This window comes from Cyprinodon tularosa, unplaced genomic scaffold, assembly GCF_016077235.1.
Source record: "Cyprinodon tularosa strain WSP-4 unplaced genomic scaffold, ASM1607723v1 ctg342, whole genome shotgun sequence".
In the NCBI taxonomy this organism is placed as follows: domain Eukaryota; kingdom Metazoa; phylum Chordata; class Actinopteri; order Cyprinodontiformes; family Cyprinodontidae; genus Cyprinodon; species Cyprinodon tularosa.
This window is the reverse complement of record NW_024039055.1, coordinates 404506-422887: the sequence shown is the minus strand read 5'-3', so window position 1 is coordinate 422887 and position 18382 is coordinate 404506. Positions and strand designations below refer to the sequence as shown.

The 18382-nt window shown below is 37.4% G+C and overlaps 1 protein-coding gene across 1 annotated transcript; it reads left to right on the top strand.

The window, feature by feature from the left end:
* Positions 1–525: 525 nt before the first annotated feature.
* On the top strand, positions 526–17214 carry LOC119789650 (saccharopine dehydrogenase-like oxidoreductase). Its single transcript, XM_038294636.1, has 12 exons — positions 526–724; positions 11148–11260; positions 14050–14130; positions 14653–14782; positions 14893–14942; positions 15055–15185; positions 15531–15648; positions 15771–15890; positions 15969–16025; positions 16138–16249; positions 16339–16420; positions 16732–17214. Exons 1-12 carry the CDS (start codon positions 526–528, stop codon positions 16820–16822), a joined length of 1284 nt encoding a protein of 427 aa, XP_038150564.1. The 3' UTR covers positions 16823–17214.
* The last annotated feature ends 1168 nt before the right edge of the window (positions 17215–18382 follow it).

Below are 18382 nucleotides of genomic sequence, written 5' to 3'. Positions count from 1 at the left end.
ATCTTAAGCCCTGCTGTGCGATGGTGAATTGTTTCTGGGGCTTTTTTGTAAAGCCTGGTATGGTAGATCTAAGCTTCCATTGCTCTGGTGCCCAGGGTCTGCTCCTTTACCTTTCTAACAAGAGGTAGGATTTGGTCCTATTAGCCACTTCAGCTATCTTTCAGTGCTATGCCACTCACAATATGGCGGATAAATTGACCTACAGCTCTAAAGACGTCACATCTTCGTGTAAACCAATCAGAATCCGGTAAAATTCGTTCTGCTAGCAAAATATCAAACTGGGATAAAGAAAGCAAGACGAGTTTCGATATAATTTAAAGTTTATTACAATAATACAACGTGTAACAAATATGTGGCTTTTTATTTATACATGACGTCCTTGTCATCCACTATTAGCTGCTGTAATCACTTACTGTTATCATATTAGCATAGTTAGGCTACGGAAGTAGACGCTGTAAAAAGCGCAGCGCGCGGCTCAGCCCTTCATTGTGACAGCTTTAGATTCTCTGAGCAACTGCTGCTATCATGGCACGGGTAGAAACGTCCCCCAGCAGGCCTTACCACCTGGTCATCTTCGGAGCCTCTGGCTTCACGGGGCAGTTTGTGGTGGAGGAGGTGGCCCGGACGGTGTCCGAGGGTCCGAACGGGAACCTGAGGTGGGCAGTGGCTGGAAGGAGCAAGCAAAAGCTGGAAAAAGTTCTGGAGCAGGCCGCTGGAGTCCTCAGTATGTTTCTGAATCACACTTGTTATGTTTATGTGTTTTTAATAATTGTTCCAGGGCAAGGGCGTAGGTTTGATTTGAACTTTGGTAGGGACACAATTGGTCAGGTGTCATTGGTGCTGTGCAATATGCATGCCTTTTTTTATGCTCGATGTGAGCATCCGTACTGATAAGAGCAATTCATTGTTAAAAGAGAAAAGCATAATTTTGCTACATTAATAAAAATGTTATAAGCACTACACTCATTAGATGCTGTTTATCAATGTTTGAAGTATCACCAGCTCTGATGAATGTGGAATTAGGACTGTTTTCCACTTTGAAAATGGTTTCATTTAAATGACTAAGAGAGAAGGTAAATACAGTATTTTCTTTTGAAGATATAGAATTATGCAGAGGTAAACCCCACTCTTATATTTTTTACCTACTATGCTCTCTTTATATCAAGCAAAATAATACATTCATTAAAATATTAACTTCACTATAAAAGTTGAACATCTGGGCTGTAGTTACTCTGTGTCGCCCAAATCATGTATTTTATCTGGGGCTGAAAAAATGAATTATATTAATTGATTATTTCAATAATTGTCAACTAATTTAGTGAGTGATTCATCATTAACTGAAGAATAGAGACTCTAAAACATAATCTAAATGTAAAATGTGCCTTTCCCCGACAGAGCAACCCACTTAAATCAGTAATTATACCAAAATTGTAATTATACCAAAATTGTAAAAATACTTATATATATATATATATATATATATATAATATTTAAAAAAAATTTTTTGTATGTCAATATTCTCCATCCAGAACTCCTCATGTGGAAATATTTTAGTTTCACCTGGTTTATTTAGACATCACCTGAAGCACTGAAGGGCCAGCTGCTTCACCTACAAGCTGCCCTGCAACATTATTGCTGGATATCTGTGTTTCCTATAATCATATAATGTATAAGTGCATTTTTAATAGTAAAGGATTAAATGTAACACAACCTTTTATCACCATCCTATATTGCTTACTGTCTGACTGTTTAAATAGCTCCTTATGTATATTTTCTTTTTCAGTGGCATCATCTACAAACACAACACTAAGAATGAGCCTAAGTGTATTCAAATATAAAATCACTTTTAACAATTATAAAAGACAATATATCAATATATTATCTGTAATTTAATAATATCAAAAATAAACAGCCATATTCAAGCATTTTTACCAGACATTAATGTTTGTACTAATTTACTTATTGACGGTGTGGAAATCTTATATGTGGAACCCTAATTATGCTTTTTAAACGATAAACAGCAGATGTTTAGCCACCATTTCTTGTTGTTATACTCTATAAGAGAAATAACACCTGCTAATAATTATACCTGAACTTTCTCAAAGAGTCATCAAAAAATGAAAACAGTAACAGCAACTAAATATCGGTAAAAAGGAAACCCTCACATTTTCTTTTTTAGGTGGCTGTGGCTAAGAATCAGAAATGTTGATGACTTACAGCCTTTATTTGCCCATTTTTCCAGCAGTCTTCAGAACTCCTGGCTGACTCAGGATATTTCGTTTTATAAAAGAAAAAAAAAGGTTTTTGTTTTTTAGTGTACTTGATATAAAAATTTTTTTATCGGGACTTGTTTTGTAGCCTAATAATAACCGCAGCATTCTAGTGTGAATACATTTTCAATGTTGTGCTCCAAGCACACACACCAGAAAACAGCCAATCAGAGGGAGAGAAGGCGGAACCTAAGGCAGAACAACCAATGACAGTGGAGTTAAACAGCGCAGCACAGTTCCATGGGCTGCTACATGAAAGGGACAGGAGAGACAAGGCAGAGGAGCTGCGAGAGGAAAAGAAGCCACTGCTGCAACAACTACTGCTGTAAATTATAAACACGTTGCTCACATCCAATCATTGGTAGGGACAATTAGGTCGGTTCAAAATTTTGGTAGGGACATGTCCCTATGGTCCCTATGCAAACCTACGCCCATGTTCCAGGGTGATTAGCTTGTATCGTAGCTGGAGTGTCAGGTTTGAAGCAGATATTGCTTAATTCTAGATGATGAAGCAATCCCTGCAGGGTTAGGAGGACCAGTTGGACATGACTTTGACCTTTTTATCAACTGTTATTCTTCTTTCTTATTAAAGACCATTTATCTTATTTCTGCCTGTTATTACAAACTTTATCACAGTTTTAAATTAATAGATAAACTTTATCTTGCTTCCTTTGAAATACTTAAATAATAGTTTCTTTATATGTGTCACTTTTTCTTGACCACAAATAATTTTAAAGTTCATTTATTCAATAACTAAAGTTACTAAGGAATAGTAAATCTTATACAGGCTGATGCTTTTAAGCTTTTATTTCTGTTTATTATGATATTTTTTTCTGCTTACAGCTAATAAAAGCGTGACATGTTATTTCTTATATTAGCATTATTTTGCAAACCAACAAAAATGAACATTTAATCCGGAAATGTGGGCTATAGTAAAGCTTTTCATTCCTACTTATAGGGTAACCATAGGTTATCCATATGAGAATGCATGTGCTGCACATGCAACTAGAAATGGAGCAAAAACTTTCTTTAAAACACTCTTTATTTTGTTTAACATCTTGGCTTTATTGTTGAAGAACAATCAGCATATTATTTGGCATTAATTAGCTGCATGGCTTGTTTAGTGAAAAGAAACATGATTAAAAATCAGGAAACTATGCTTTTACAGTCATTGAATCGGTTTAAAATCATTACATTACAGATTTTCTAAAAAAATCAGTGAAAGTGTTTTTGTGATTCTAAACACAAACAGTAACTCTAGTCACTTTGATATAAATATCACATGAAACAACCTTTGGTAGACTGATCATGGAAAATCCAGTCTAATAGCAAATCTTCATCAGGGAGCTGATCTGCTGTCGTACTGGCAACAAAAGTTTTCCAGAGGATCAGAGTCTAATGCTCTGGTCTCCTCCTCTTCAACAGCTGATGGAACATACCAGCTCACTGTCCCGCCCCCCTCGGCCTCAAACACACTCTCACGTCCTGATACAGCAGATTGATTCATCACAGCTGTGCAATAAATGGTAGTGTTATCGACTTTTGTCTCTCTGGACATCTATCATTGTAGGTTTAACATAAAAAAAATATTTAATTATAAGTCATCACCTCAGATTTGTAGGTTTGCTTTGGGAATAAATGTAAATTGCAACTGTTTATCGAACCAAATGAACCAACTTAAATGGTCATTGAACTTAAAGAAAACTTTTTTTGTGTTGATCTTCCCCAATGGTCTGCAGCAATGGTCTATAGTTATTGATTATTATGTGAATCATGTAACGATAGTAGGTTTATTCCAATGACTCGCGGTTCATTTCTGTTCATTTTCATTGTTAACACTTACAGCTAATAAAAATCCAATTCCATTTCTTAGAAAATTTAAAACTTTTAATAAAGAGATGCAGGCCTGCTGAAAAATTAAGTTCATGTTCTGTAAAGTATATGCACTCTGTACTTTTGCATGAAATACTACCTTATTGCAGTGTGGCAGATTTATCCAGTCTTCAATAACTATTATATAATATATATGCCTTATTGGACCCTGGTGGTGCTTAAATTTTGCCTTATGATAAACCAAAGCAAAGGGATACGGTGAGCCCAGTTTGCTGGCCAGTCCAGTCCATTGATAATATGCTCATTAAACGGGGCAGTCATATATCGGGCTTCATTGCCAGGTGTTTATTAATGGTGATTCCAAAAAAACTTTGGAGACAAAGTCCAGTGGATTGTTTTTTTTTTTTACTATTATAGAATGACCTGGATGACTGAGAATCTTCATCAGCTTATTAATGGTGGAAATCATAAAGGGCTCTAAGATCTTTTCAATGACTCAGATTCTGTATCTCTCCCCTCTGTAGAACCTGGAAGCTTAATTTCCAAATAAAATGCACAAATTTTACAAGACTAACCAACCAACAACTTGATGTTTAAGCTGAGTAACTCCCTAGTGCAAACATTTAATAGAAGTCGGATAGAATGGGGTACAATACGCTGAGGTTAAACTGTGCATGGCATTTTTTTTTTTCAACTCTTTATTTAGTCTTTTTCATAATACAAAAACAAAAGAAAAAACAAGAAGAAAAAAACAAAAAACAAGCTGGGGGGAGCATCCGTTGCCATATTTACCAAAGTTTTTTTTTTTTTTTTTTTTTTTTTTCCTCTTATGGTTTGGTTTTGGCCTTGAACATTGACCACTTCTGCCATTTTTTCTCAAAGTCACCTTCTTTAAGGCTCAGACGAAAAGTCAAATTTTCCATGGTGTATAGTTCATCTACAATATTCAGCCATTGTCCATGCCCAGGTGGGTCACGTTTCAACCAATTCCTTGTCAATGCCTTTTTGGCAGCAATCAGTAATATTTTGCAGAGGTAAATTTCTTTTTTTCCAATGACTTCATATGGCATAAGTCCTAGGTATACAAAGCTCGGATTTCGGGGTATAGATAAGCATAAAATTTCCTCTACTGTCTGAATGACACTGTTCCAGAATAGCTGCAGTTCAATGCATGACCAAAAGATATGGGAGTGATTGGGATCTACATGTCCACACCCTCTCCAGCATTTCTGTTGTTGCCTAAGTTGTTTTGATTTTATATATGGGGTGATAAAAAAACGAATTAGATTTTTCCATCCAAATTCTCGCCATCTTCTTGAGCTGGTTGAAGATTGTTGTGTTTTACACATGGAGGACCAGTCACTCCCAGTTAATGTAATGTTGAATTCTTGTTCCCACTTTTCTTTAACATAGAATGAATTTCTGCCATCGCATTTTTGGAGACTATTATACAACTTTGATACAATTTTTGAGGGAGTTCCACCATATGCACGTGTCAAGATTATAATCACCTCACTAATTCCTTCTGATAGGTCCCTGTTAACCTCTTTGTCGTAAAAGTGACGCAATTGTAGGTAGCGATATAGGTCTCTGTTTTCAAGATTGAATTCTTCTTTAACTTTTTCAAATGATTTAAATATTTTCCCTTCAGTGAGTGTACATATTGCCGTAATTCCCCTCTCCATCCACCTGATAAATGTATCATCTGACCCACTGGGGCCAAAACTGGGCATTTGAGATGGCCATATTAATAATTTACTATCACCTTCAATTTTGTTTTTCTTAACGACCTCATACCATGTTTTCAAAGTTTCGCCCAGAATAGTTCCCTCCTCTTTACTATCTGTTAAAATTTTACACCCCAATTTTGCAGGGGGTGGTATTTTACCAAGATTGAATTCGATTTGCTTCCACTTTGCGCTATATGTTGGAGAACACCAATAAACAACGTATCTCAGTTGGGCCGCCCAGTAGTATTTTTTAAGGTCAGGTAAAGCAAGTCCTCCTTTTTCCTTTTCTAACTGGAGTGTTCTGAGTCTTACCCTAGGTTTAATACCCGCCCAGATAAATCTAGATAAGACCTTATTCCATGTAGAAAATTGGGTTTCTGGGATCCTTATGGGGAGAGAGAGGAAGACATATAATAATCTAGGCAGCAAATTCATTTTTATCACCTCTATTCTTGTGCTAAAATCTAAGGCCAACATTGACCAACGTGTTACATCTTTCTGAATTTGATCACTTAGAATACCATAGTTTGACTCATATAGGTCTTTTAGATGTTGGGTGATATTCACACCTAAGTATTTTATTGATTTTGTGTCCCATTTAAGTTTATAATTACTCCTCATATTACTGCTAGGTGTATAATTCAGACATAGTACCTGTGTCTTTTTAATATTGAGTTTATATCCTGACATCTCACCAAAATTTTCCATAATGGAAAAAAGTTTAGGGATTATTATGTTTGGGTTCTTTAAGTAAGTGATAATATCGTCAGCAAACAGGCTTATTCTATGTTCCTCTGTTGCTATGTTGATCCCCTCCAAATGATCATTTTGTCTAATATCCTGAGCCAATGGCTCAATGAATAATGCAAAGAGGGAAGGACTAAGACAACAGCCTTGTCTTGTACCTCTTTTAAGGTTAAAGCTACCAGACAATGAGCCATTAATCCGCAACCTGGCTGTAGGATCCCCATAAAGAGCTTTAATACAGCTAATAATTTGATCATTGAAGCCAAATGTCTCCAGCACTTTATAAAGAAAAGGCCAGCTAACTCTATCAAACGCCTTCTCTGCATCAAGGCTAAGCACACTGCAAAAAATATAAATCTCAATAAGTTATTTTTTCTTAAAATAAGTGTGTTTTTCCTTGATTTGAGGAGATAAGTAAGACACTTTGCCAATGGAACAAGACAATTTCCTTTTAAAATAAGAAAAAACTATTTTATCGTCTTATTTCAAGTAAATATTATCTAACTATCTTATTTTAAGAGTGAAAATACTCATTCCATTGGCAAATCATCTTATTTACCTGCTCAAATTAAGGCTAAATATACTTAATTTAAGCCATTTTTTACTTATTTCTGGATTGTTTTTGCAGTGCACTGCACTGAGCTTTTTTTTGTGTATTTGATCTATGACATGCAGTGTGCGTCTGATATTATCTTGGGTTTGCCTGCCCTTTATGAATCCAGTTTGGTCTTCATTTATTAGCTCAGGGAGGATATGCTCCAACCTTTTAGAGATTATTGATGTGAATATCTTGTAATCTACATTTAGTATGGAGATGGGGCGATAAGATTCGCATAGTGTTTTATCTTTGTCTTCTTTTGGTATCACTGATATCACTGCTTCTTTCCATGACGGGGGTACTTTGGCGTATTTGAGAGTCCAATTCAGAGATTCAAGTAGAGTGGGCGTAAGGTCCTCCTTGAAGACCCTGTACCACTCATTTGGAAAGCCATCGCTCCCTGGGCACTTATTATTTTTCAAATTACTAATGGCTTTATCCAGTTCTTCCTTTGTAATCGGAGTGGTCAAAGACTCATTTTGGACCTGTCCAATGGAGGGAAGATCCAAGGATAATAAATATTTTTTGATCATCACTTCATCTACAGGGTCTGGATTAGAGTATAGTGTCATATAGTATTTTTTGAAGCAGTTTTCTATTTCTTCAGGTTTAAAAGTCAAATCTTTACTCAGTGGGTCCCTAATCTTCGATATACAATTTTTAGTTTGTTGTATTTTCAGGCATCTTGCTAGAATCTTTGTTGCTTTCGGACCTGATTCATAAGTGGTTTGTTTAGCATATCTAAGTTTCCTTTCTAATTCATCTGACAGTGTTGCATCTATTTGTTTTCTGACATCCTTCAATTGTTCTGTTAGCCTCATATTATTAGCTGTTTGTTGTTGTTTTTCTAACTTTTTCAGTTCTTCCTGTAGTTTTTCATATTTTAATCTCTTTGCCTTAGTTATGTATGCCATCCGTGAAATCAAGTTCCCTCTCATAGTGGCTTTAACTGTGTCCCATAATATTGTTGGGTCAACCTCACTATTTATATTATCTTTAATACAATTTCTAATTTCCCCTTTAATTTCATCCATAGTTGTTTTGTTATTCAAAATCCCAATATTCATTCTCCACAGTGTGTTTTTACGAGCACTATCTAAGTGTATAGTTAAATAAACCGCATTATGGTCAGAGACATCAGAGGTTCCTATTGTACATTCTATCACCCTATGTCTGTCCCCCGCACTCATCAGGAAATAATCTATTCTAGAATGAATCTGATGTGTAGCTGAAAAATGGGTAAAGTCTTTCTCTGAAGGGTGGAGATTCCTCCAGACATCAAACAGGTTATATTCTCTCAGTAAAACATTGAGGCATTTTGACATAGGCAGTTTATGCTGTTTTTTGCTTGTTGTGTCTAAGGAGTAGTCCAAGACTGTATTCCAGTCTCCTGCATAGACTATTATACCCTCACTGAATCCGACAATTTTTTCAAAGAGCTGTATAATAAAATTTTTTTCACATTCCGGAGGTACATAAACACAAGCAAATGTGATTAATATGTTATCAAGTCTTCCCTTAACTAAAATGTATCTGCCTTCCTTATCTCCTTCTTCCTTAATTAGGTCAAAATTCAGCGTGTTTGACATTAGAATAGCCACTCCCCTTTTTCTGCTATTTTTACAGGAGCTGTAAAAAGAGTTTGAATATCCAAACCTCCTTAGCTTATTATGTTCTTTATTAGACATATGCGTCTCCTGAAGCATTACAACCTCTGATTTATTCTTTTTTAATTTTCCCAACACCTTGCTTCTCTTAATTGGATTTCTTAGGCCATTTACATTCAAGGATGTGATCTTTAAATTACCTGGCTTTGGCATATAAAAACTTCTAATGAAACATTGGTCTCCCCCAGAAAAGTATGTACTTTCACAAACACAATGAAATAACATAAATAAACACAACAGAACAGTGACTCCCAAGAGTGGAAGAGATCTAACTCTTCCAGGTGGACCCAGTTGGAGGGTCGAGGGTATAGTCTCTCCTCTAGAGAGGGCCCAATACTAGAGATGGTAATCAATTTTAACAAAAGAAATAACACCATCCTATAAGTCCAACTTAATCAAGCTATGATTGCTATCTCTCCCCCTGATCAAAAAATGAGGTCAAATGATTAATTAGTTAACAGGCGAAGTCCGACAAGGAAAAAGCTACCTCACCAGAATGTAGTAAATTTACAAGAGAGCCTCAGCTGTTCTCCTCTGCGTCATCTCTCTGAAACCCCTTCAGTTTCTCCCTCGCTCTCTGCGCCGTAGAGTTACTCCTCTCCTGACGATCTGATCTCCGCTCCCATCCGAGAAGCTCCGACAGTGCGGCGTCCAGCGCATGTTCGCTGTCCCTCACCCGTGGCGGGTCCACTGAGATACCTCGTTTCTGTAGCTCTTTCCTTGCTGCTTCTGCGCTGCTGTAGGTCTTAACTCCAGTGTCCCAGTGGATCCTTATGCTTGTGAAAGGCGTCTGAAAGCGCACTCCTTTCTCCTTTAAAGCTTTCTTAACAGCGTTGAATTCTTTGCGCTTCTTAACAATCTCGGTCGCGTAGTCATGATCAAAGTAGAGAAGACGGTTGGCGTGCATTATTTTCCCCTTTTTCCAAGCCTCCCTCAGTATCAGCTCCTTGGTCATAAATTCCTGAAAATTAATAATAATTGGCCGTGGCGGATCTTCGGGGCGAGGTTTCTGCGCCAAGGAGCGATGTGCCCGTTGGATTTTCAGATCCACCTCTTTCAGGAGTGGCAGTTCACGTTTAAGTAGGGTCGTAATGAACTGGGAAACCGAGCTTCCCTCTTCTCCCTCTGTCAATCCAAACATCCGGATATTGTTTCTTCTAGATCGGGACTCCAGGTCCGTCACTTTGGCTTGGAGGGCCTTCTGTTGTTTAACTGAGGCAGAGATCACGGCATTTACCTCTGCTGCCCAGTCTTCCATGTGCCCCACACGAGTTTCCACTTCATTAATCCGGCCAGACAAGCTTTGAATGTCTTTTGTCAGGTTGTCAAGTTTGCCGTTGAGTTCTTGGCCCATAAGGTTGATTTCTTGACGTAGGGAACCGTTGTCCTTTGTCAGTTCAGACTTCAGGTCTTTAATCGCTGCCATTAGGTCACTTGAGTTCACGTCAGTCCCAAGCGTCGGGGCGTCCTCTGAGTTGATAGCGTTAGCTTTTGCCGAACTGCCTTTTTCTTGACTTTTTGGCATATTTTCTTTCCTCTTTTTGCCTCTTGTGAGTCTCTTCCCACTCATCAAACATATAAGCCACACAATTTTCAGTTAACGAGTTTTTGGTGGGGAAAAATAAATTTCTAATGGGGGAGCGATCGTAAGTGCGTCTGTCTAGTCCATGGGTGAACCGCCTATAGTTCTGCATGGCATTTTTACAGTGAAAGGAAAAAATATCTGCATTACATTGAAAGTGTATTGTTCTTGGGGCGTGCTTTGGTGGCGCAATAGTTGGAGCACACGACTCTTGTACAGAGGCCTTAGTCCTAGATGTGGCCGACCCGGATTTGAATCTGGCTTTTGGTCCTTTGCTGCATGTCTCTCCCCCTCTCTCATACCCTCTTGTCAGCCTACTGTTAAAAAAAACAAAAGAACAGCCACTACAACCCCCCCCCCCCACCCCAACTCGCCAAAAAAAAACTAACTGTATTGTTCTTTCCCTCCCACACTTTATTTTTCTTCATTTTAAGTAAACAGGTGCAATATAAAATTAAGTCAAAATATCTGCTTAAAATGGGAAAATGTTTTTAAAAAAACGGCAGGAATACTTACTGATAAATCGGAACCACAAACATTATGCAGAGTTCTTAGAAATCTTTTAATATCATGAAAAGTTTCAAAGATTTGCTTTTTAATAATCAGTGTTTCACGTCATGTCGTCCGCTCTGCTAACGGCCTTTTGCTGGACGTACTGACTAAACCTACAGATGGTTGCTTTATAGTCTAAATTAAAACTGTCCGTGTGTCTGTTTCCAGGTAAGCCTGAGCTTCGGACGGAGGTGGACGTGATTGTGGCAGACGTCGGAGAACCCGACTCTCTTGCAGCTATGTGCAAGCAGGCTGTGATTGTTTTGAACTGTGTGGGGCCCGTAAGTAGATGATTCCAAAGTAAATAGTTTTCTTTGCAGAGAACTTATTGCTATCACTTTGTTTCACACCGGGTGGATGTTGGCATCTCCTTTTGGCAGCAGCTGAGCTCTTCAACTTGCTTTGCATGCTTTGTGTTCTCCGTCGCCTCGAAAGCAGCATAAAGCAGCGTAGCTGACAATGAAAGCTGCTGTCTTCATCACACAATCGACTTTATGATATAACAGCCAGAGTCGTATTTACTGTGACAGTATTTTGTTTTACACCAAGGTTTTTCTCTACTCTCACTTACAGTTTTGCACAAAGCAACTGGTTTAAACTTTGACAATGAAATGTCACAGAATCTTCTTTTTTTTTTTCTTGCTTATATTCTAAAATGATCATACATTTTGCAAGATTATCACCGAAAGAAGAAAAAACAAAACAAACAAATATAATATTGTTATATGTGTTAGAGGCTGAGGTTTCTCAGGAACAAGGCACGTTGGTTGGCAGGACTGAAACGTGCTTTTCAGGTTAGTCCAACCTGATCTGAACCTGAACAGAAAAGCCTCTAGATGTTCATCACCTATGAGATGCTGTGAAAATCCATGAGCACAAAAGCCAAAAAAACAAAAGCCATCTGACTACAAACTAGGGCTGAACTGTTTTGCCAAAAATCTAAATTATTTTTAGCCAGTATTGCGATTTTGTTTCCATTTGCCTTTGCACAAAGAACAAGCTTGTTGCCGTTTCTCCCCATGGTTTCAGTTTTTTTCCTGACCTTGAAAGCTTGCTTGTCCAGAGTTTGTTGTTGCAGGATTTTACTGTAACCTTTGTGTGACAAAGGGATACATTCAACTTGCATGCATGGATCAGCGTGCTAACTGCAACTCTCTCTACCTTTCTGTGTAGCAACAAACCCGCCATAAGTGGATTACTGCCACCTAAAGGGCTGCAGTGAGAATGTTAGTGCATTACTCTTGTTAAATGTAATCTGACTAAAACTGAGTGCCTCTACAATTTTGAAAAGTGCATTTAGTTAAATTTTGATTATATTGCAAATGCAATTAATTGCCCAACCTTTACAAATTTGCTCATTTTTTATCTTTTTTATGTTTCAAGTATTAGATCCTTGTGTCCATTTTTATAATTCAAATACTACAAGTAAAAATATAAAAAATAAATATATATATATATATATATATATATATATATTTTTTTTTTTATTATTATTTTTTTTTTTATATATGTATATTTACCAGTTTTTAAAGGTTTCTTTACTAGGACCATAGTACTGGTTAATTTGTTGTGCAGGCATGAATGAATACAGCCTGACTCATGCATTGATAAAAATGCTTCAGCATCAGTAGATCCATATGAACAAGGCTGATCACCTCTGGGCCTTATTGTTCAGCATTATAGTACCTGTTGGTACAAAGCTCTTTCCATACAGTTTTGTCCTTCATCAAAAAGGAAATGAGCTGGAATGAATCATGCAAAGGGTGGTAGACATCTTTGAGAAAGCAGTTAGCTTTATGTTATATTTGTGTGTCATATGGAGCTGACATGCTGAGTTAAGGCTTCCCAATTAGCCGTCCAGCTCATATAATGATTAGGATCAGGGAATTTTTCACAGGTTACCAAACCAAGACACTAAAGCAAAAGATTACAGTGACTCAATAAAACGGGGTCAGCCAGCATAGTTCTTACAATGTTAAAACCTTTCCAAAGTTAAAATGGCGGCTGATGTTCCTCTCCTTCACATTGTGCTGTTAAAACTAGGTAATGTCAACGGATCTAGGTTAAAGGTAAATTATTAATTTGTCCTGTTGGCATCTTGATATCGGTGTTTGTTATTTAAGTGACGTGTATCCGTCTACAGAGATGTCGGTACGCTTTAAATTAACTTTCCCCAGCTGAAGGTTTCATCACTACATCTGCAGATAGCTCTGATAGCGAGGTGCCAAAGTTCATTGTCTGCAGTTGGTTCCAACAGAGAAAGATCGATTTATGTTTAATTGGATTCACTTCATTTCATTCATAAATGGGCAATTCAAAAATAAGTGACATCTCAAAGGGCTTTTAAAAAATTAAAGGTATAAACAGAAATATTGAGTAATTTCAGTTCAAAGAAAAGGAAAGACAAGGATAGAGATAAAGAGCACTGCCTGAAAAATCTAATCTGATTTTCAGATTGAATTTTAAATCAAATCTTGTCCTCAGTGTCAGTAGGTTCAAACAGGTCATAGATCTTAGATTCATTAATCAGATTATTGGATCAGACGCTCCTGTCGGCGCATTTAAAGACGGTGGGGGCGTTTATTGCTGAGTTGAGTAGCAGTTTACTTCTGATCCTGGAAAACAAGAAGTTAGCAGATTTCTGAGGGGTCTACATGGCCTGGGGTAAACTAGTAACCTTGACCTTCTCAAATCTAAAAAGTCAAAAACAGGTTAAATTGAAAAAAACAAAACAAACAACAACTAATATTAACAAATATCCAGCTCTATGCTACCCGACCTCTTGATCTAAGCTGCTCCCTATGAGGAGAATATTAAAGATCCAGTTTTCTTCTGTTTGTCGTAAAGTCAAAGTTCTTTTGAAATAAAACCACGATTGTGCTTTTTAGGTTCAAATTTCAACCGCATCACAAACCTTGGTACTCTTAAGGCTTTAACATATTCCTACATTTCAATGTAGTGGATTTCTTTCAGGACTAGTCTAAGGAAGGCTAGTATATACTGACTAAAGGGTTATTAGAGGTGTAAGAAGGATCATGGTCAACTTCTATCTTTCTCTTTGTGTTTCTAGTACAGATTCTTTGGTGAGCCTGTGGTCAAAGCCTGCGTGGAGAACGGAGCCCACCACATTGACATCTGTGGAGAGCCGCAGGTTGGTGTGATGCTCTGTTTGGACTTGATGTTATCATTTGATTCTTTCATTTCATCCTGCATACAAACTACTTTTATACATCAGACATAATACTGTATGTTTTTGATAAAGTGTATGAAGAGAGTTCAGCCTGTGTGGGTGTCGTCCTCCTGCAGAGTTCTGGACAGTCATCTTTAAAGTTGTTTGTTTGGATTAGATTGGAGTCATGCTGATTGTCATGCTGCAGCTGGTTAGGATGAAATTATCTTTAACTAGGGCCCCTGACGGCAGCTGCTCCATCCCTGTTGGCTGGTGTGCATCATATCTTACTGACACAAATGCTAAATTAAGTATCCGTTGTTTGCTTCCTGAAATGCCGTCTTATTACGTCCAGATGGTTTCACCACAGATTGCTTAAAGCCGAATTGTTTCCTCCATCTAAGTTCAGTTTGATTGATGTGAATTTGCTCAATATCCATTTTATACTATGGCCGACGTATTTAAAACGTTTTTATTTTCTGTGTGGTTTTTTTTGTTGAACAGTTCTTGGAGGGTATGCAGCTGAACTACAGCCAGCAGGCAGCAGAGAAAGGAGTCTTCGTCATTGGAAGCTGTGGGTTTGACTCCATTCCTGCAGACATGGGAGTCCTCTACACTAGAGATCAGTTCAGAGGTTTGTGTGGACATGCATACTGATACTTTTATTACACATGTATACAATGGACTGGAAAATATTTGTATCACTCTAACCTGTCTATCTGGGGTCGATGTGTTTGGGTGCAGGTACTCTAACAGCTGTGGAGAGTTTTCTGACCGTCAGTGCAGGACCAGAGGTATTTATAAACCCAGGCAGCTTGTGGATCTTTAACCTTTTCCCTATGCAGTTGTTGTGTTGTCTGTTTTGCCATTTAACAGCATTTTTTTTTCTCCGTTCTCATCTATCAGGGTGGGTGCATCCATGATGGGACCTGGCAGTCTGCTATCTATGGCTTTGCTGACGGCCACAAACTCCAGAGCCTAAGACGGAAGTTTAACCACAAACCTCTTCCCTCTGTCGGCTCAAAGCTGCGGCGCAGGTATAGCCGGCATTACATTTGATTTCACCTAATAAAATATTATCTGTGGAAAAAATACTCCACAGTTCTTACAGTGATTCCCTCCATAAACATACAGCAATTATGATGTTTTGGATCAAAAAATGTCTAATTGCCTAGTCAAATTCCAGAGCTATACATAAGAGTTTCTAGCATTTGCACTGGTGGAAATATCTAGAAGTGTGTTTCATAAAGGTACCTCTTCAGGCTTATAGGACTTCTGGCATTGTTTCTTTTGTTGGTTAAAGTGCTTTATGTTTTTGCATTAAATCTTGTAAAGAACTGAGCATTTTAAAATGTCATTTTTATATTTGTGTGTGTTTGTAGGGGTGCGCTGTTCTTCAGTAATGAGATCCAGCAGTATACAGTGCCCTTCATGGGTTCTGATCCCTCTGTGGTGAAAAGAACCCAGCGTTTCCTGGTAGAGGAACATCAAGCCACACCAGTGAGTAATGGACCCACTGGATATAAAGAAAAAAATAAAATATGGAAAATACCACAATTTTCATTTTAAAAAATTGGATTGATTGAATGGATTGAAGACTTTGCATCTCCTTTAAATCCCAGGTCCAATATGGAGCCTATGCTGGAGTAGGAGGAGTTGGGAGTATCATCAAGATGATATTTGCTGGCATGATGTTCTGGTTCTTGGTAAAGTTCAGTTTTGGACGCAACCTGCTCATCAAGGTAAATAAAGGAGATTCATTTAATCATGATGTAACTTTCTTTTTTTTTTTTAGCTAATTTGTTGATTTCTGTCTTCAGTACCCAGAGTTCTTCTCCTTTGGTTTCTTTTCGAAAGCTGGACCAACTAGAAAGCAGGTAAAATAACGAAATATGTCAGGATTTACACCCGTTTGTTTAAATATTCGAGAAAAAAAGTACCTATTTAAACAAATATATATATTTTTAATGTGCTGAACTTGTGCTTTAGATGGAGGGTTCATCCTTCCAGTTCTCCCTCTATGGTGAGGGTTACACAGATGAACAGGACCCCACCCAGGGGAAACCCAATGCCAAGATCCGCACTCTAGTTCAGGGACCAGGTAACTGTTATGCAAAATTTGTATAAATCAGATTTGAAAATGGTTAATAAAACTATTTCTAATCAGTCAAACTCGTCTTTCCTCTTCAGAGGCTGGTTATGTGGCTACGCCCATTGCCATGGTGCAAGCTGCTCTTACAATCCTCAACGAACCTGCAGCTTTGCCCAAGAAGTGAGTTCCCAATCCAACACACAACACACCACAAGCTTTTTCATTCATTTCTTTACTTGTACTTTCCATGTAAACTTAATTAAACTAACACAATTTACGAGATGTAGTTAAGTTCTTTTCAAGTTCTCTTTCTCATGTTTTTTTCTTTTCTCTAAAATTTATAAAGTCTAGTTGGATTTAAAAAAAATGTTGCAAAACTATGAGATTGGACTGTGAAAGTTTAAGGTAGAAGTAAGAGTAGAAAATATGTAATGATTTGTCCTGAATTACTTTTTGGTCTAATTTGTTTTTACTTCTTTTTTTTTTCCCAGAGGAGGAGTTTATACTCCCGGAGCTGCTTTCTCCAAAACCACCCTCATTGACCGCCTCAACAAACATGGCATCCAGTTCTCTGTCATCTAACATCCATTCCTCCTTTGTTGTATTCCAGTTTTTTTCTTTCTTCTGCCAGTTTAAACTAAATGGCAAAGCAATGATCAGTAAAGTTTCCGCTTTGTAATAGACATCTTTTTAGTTAAGATTTCTGATTTTTGGGGTGACTTTTTCACATTAATCCTGTTTCTTCCAGTTCCTAAGTTCCACATTAAGCTCAACTCTGCTCTTTGAGATTTTGCTTGGAAAAAGAGCACAGTTGTTGCTGTGTTCCCCTGTCCAGGACAGTAAAAGAGTTGTTGCATGTTGATAGATTTTGCATGGTTCTCTGCTAACATGATTACAGCTAATAAGTAACTCTTGATATCATTTTATACACTTCATGCCTCTGGACAATGATAATAAAGAGAAAACTAATATTTCTTTTTTGTGCATTATTCATTTCTCTGCTGCATAAATGAAAAGGGCTTTTACCAGATTGTCAGGAGTATTGAGGCATATAAAGGTAATAAAATACAGCTTAAACATTAACCTGATGAATGTTAGGAACATTAGAAACACTGTTTTTATCTGTTCTGGTTTAAAGCCATTAATGAAGGATATGAGCTGGACTCTTTTTTTTGTAAAATAAGTCCAGCACACTTGTGCAAACAACACTGGATGATTGAAACCTTCAGCTTTTAGTTTAATAACTGTTGGTCCGACAGTCAAAGCTCCGAATAATTTCTAAGACCTGTCCGACATCTTTGCATAGTTTAAACTTTATTGAACTTTTTTGTATCAGCTTCATAAATAAAGCCAGATCTGCAGAAAACAAATTAAAGGTGCCATTTGTGATGTACGCCAGTGTCTAAAAACATCAATGATACCCAAATACAGCTTCAGTTGAATGTACAAGAGCCAGTAGTGAAGATCTTTCATTTACAATCTGATGTTCCTACATTTGAGAAGGACAAAATACAATTCAATAATTTAGAGTAAGTTAATGACAAAAGAAAATCCAAAATTCAGATATTAATCTTAACTGGTACACAAAGCAGCCTCAAATCACAATTCTGAAAATCATCTCATGACCCCCAGGGTCGAACCCCTGGTAAAATAGAAAGTCACTGAAAATAAACCAAAGGTGACTGCAAAAGAAGCTGTATACTATAATGAAAGGAAAGTTAAGTGGAAGGAAAATGTATAGTAGATATCACTTTTTACCTTTCAAATTTAATATTTGCACAATCAAAATTAAACCGCTAATTTTAGGCCACTTCATTCCTCCATTGAAAAACTTTATGGAGATGTCCATTTTCTTTCCAGGACTCGGCCTGCACTGTTTTAAATTCTAATTATTTGTCAAACGACCCATTTGAACTCTACTTGGTTTCCTAACTAAACTGCATAAAGAAGCTATGGGCAATTGTTGAGAGGGGGATGAGAGCATGAAGGCTTTTCAACAGTTGGCCAGCAGTCAAAGATGTTGCCATTTTCAATTTCTGTTGCACTAACAGCCTCTGTGGAATGTAGTTGAATAACATTGTTTGCATTCTGTTTTAATTTTTCTTAATTGCTATGTTGACCAGAGAGCTGCAAACTCAATGG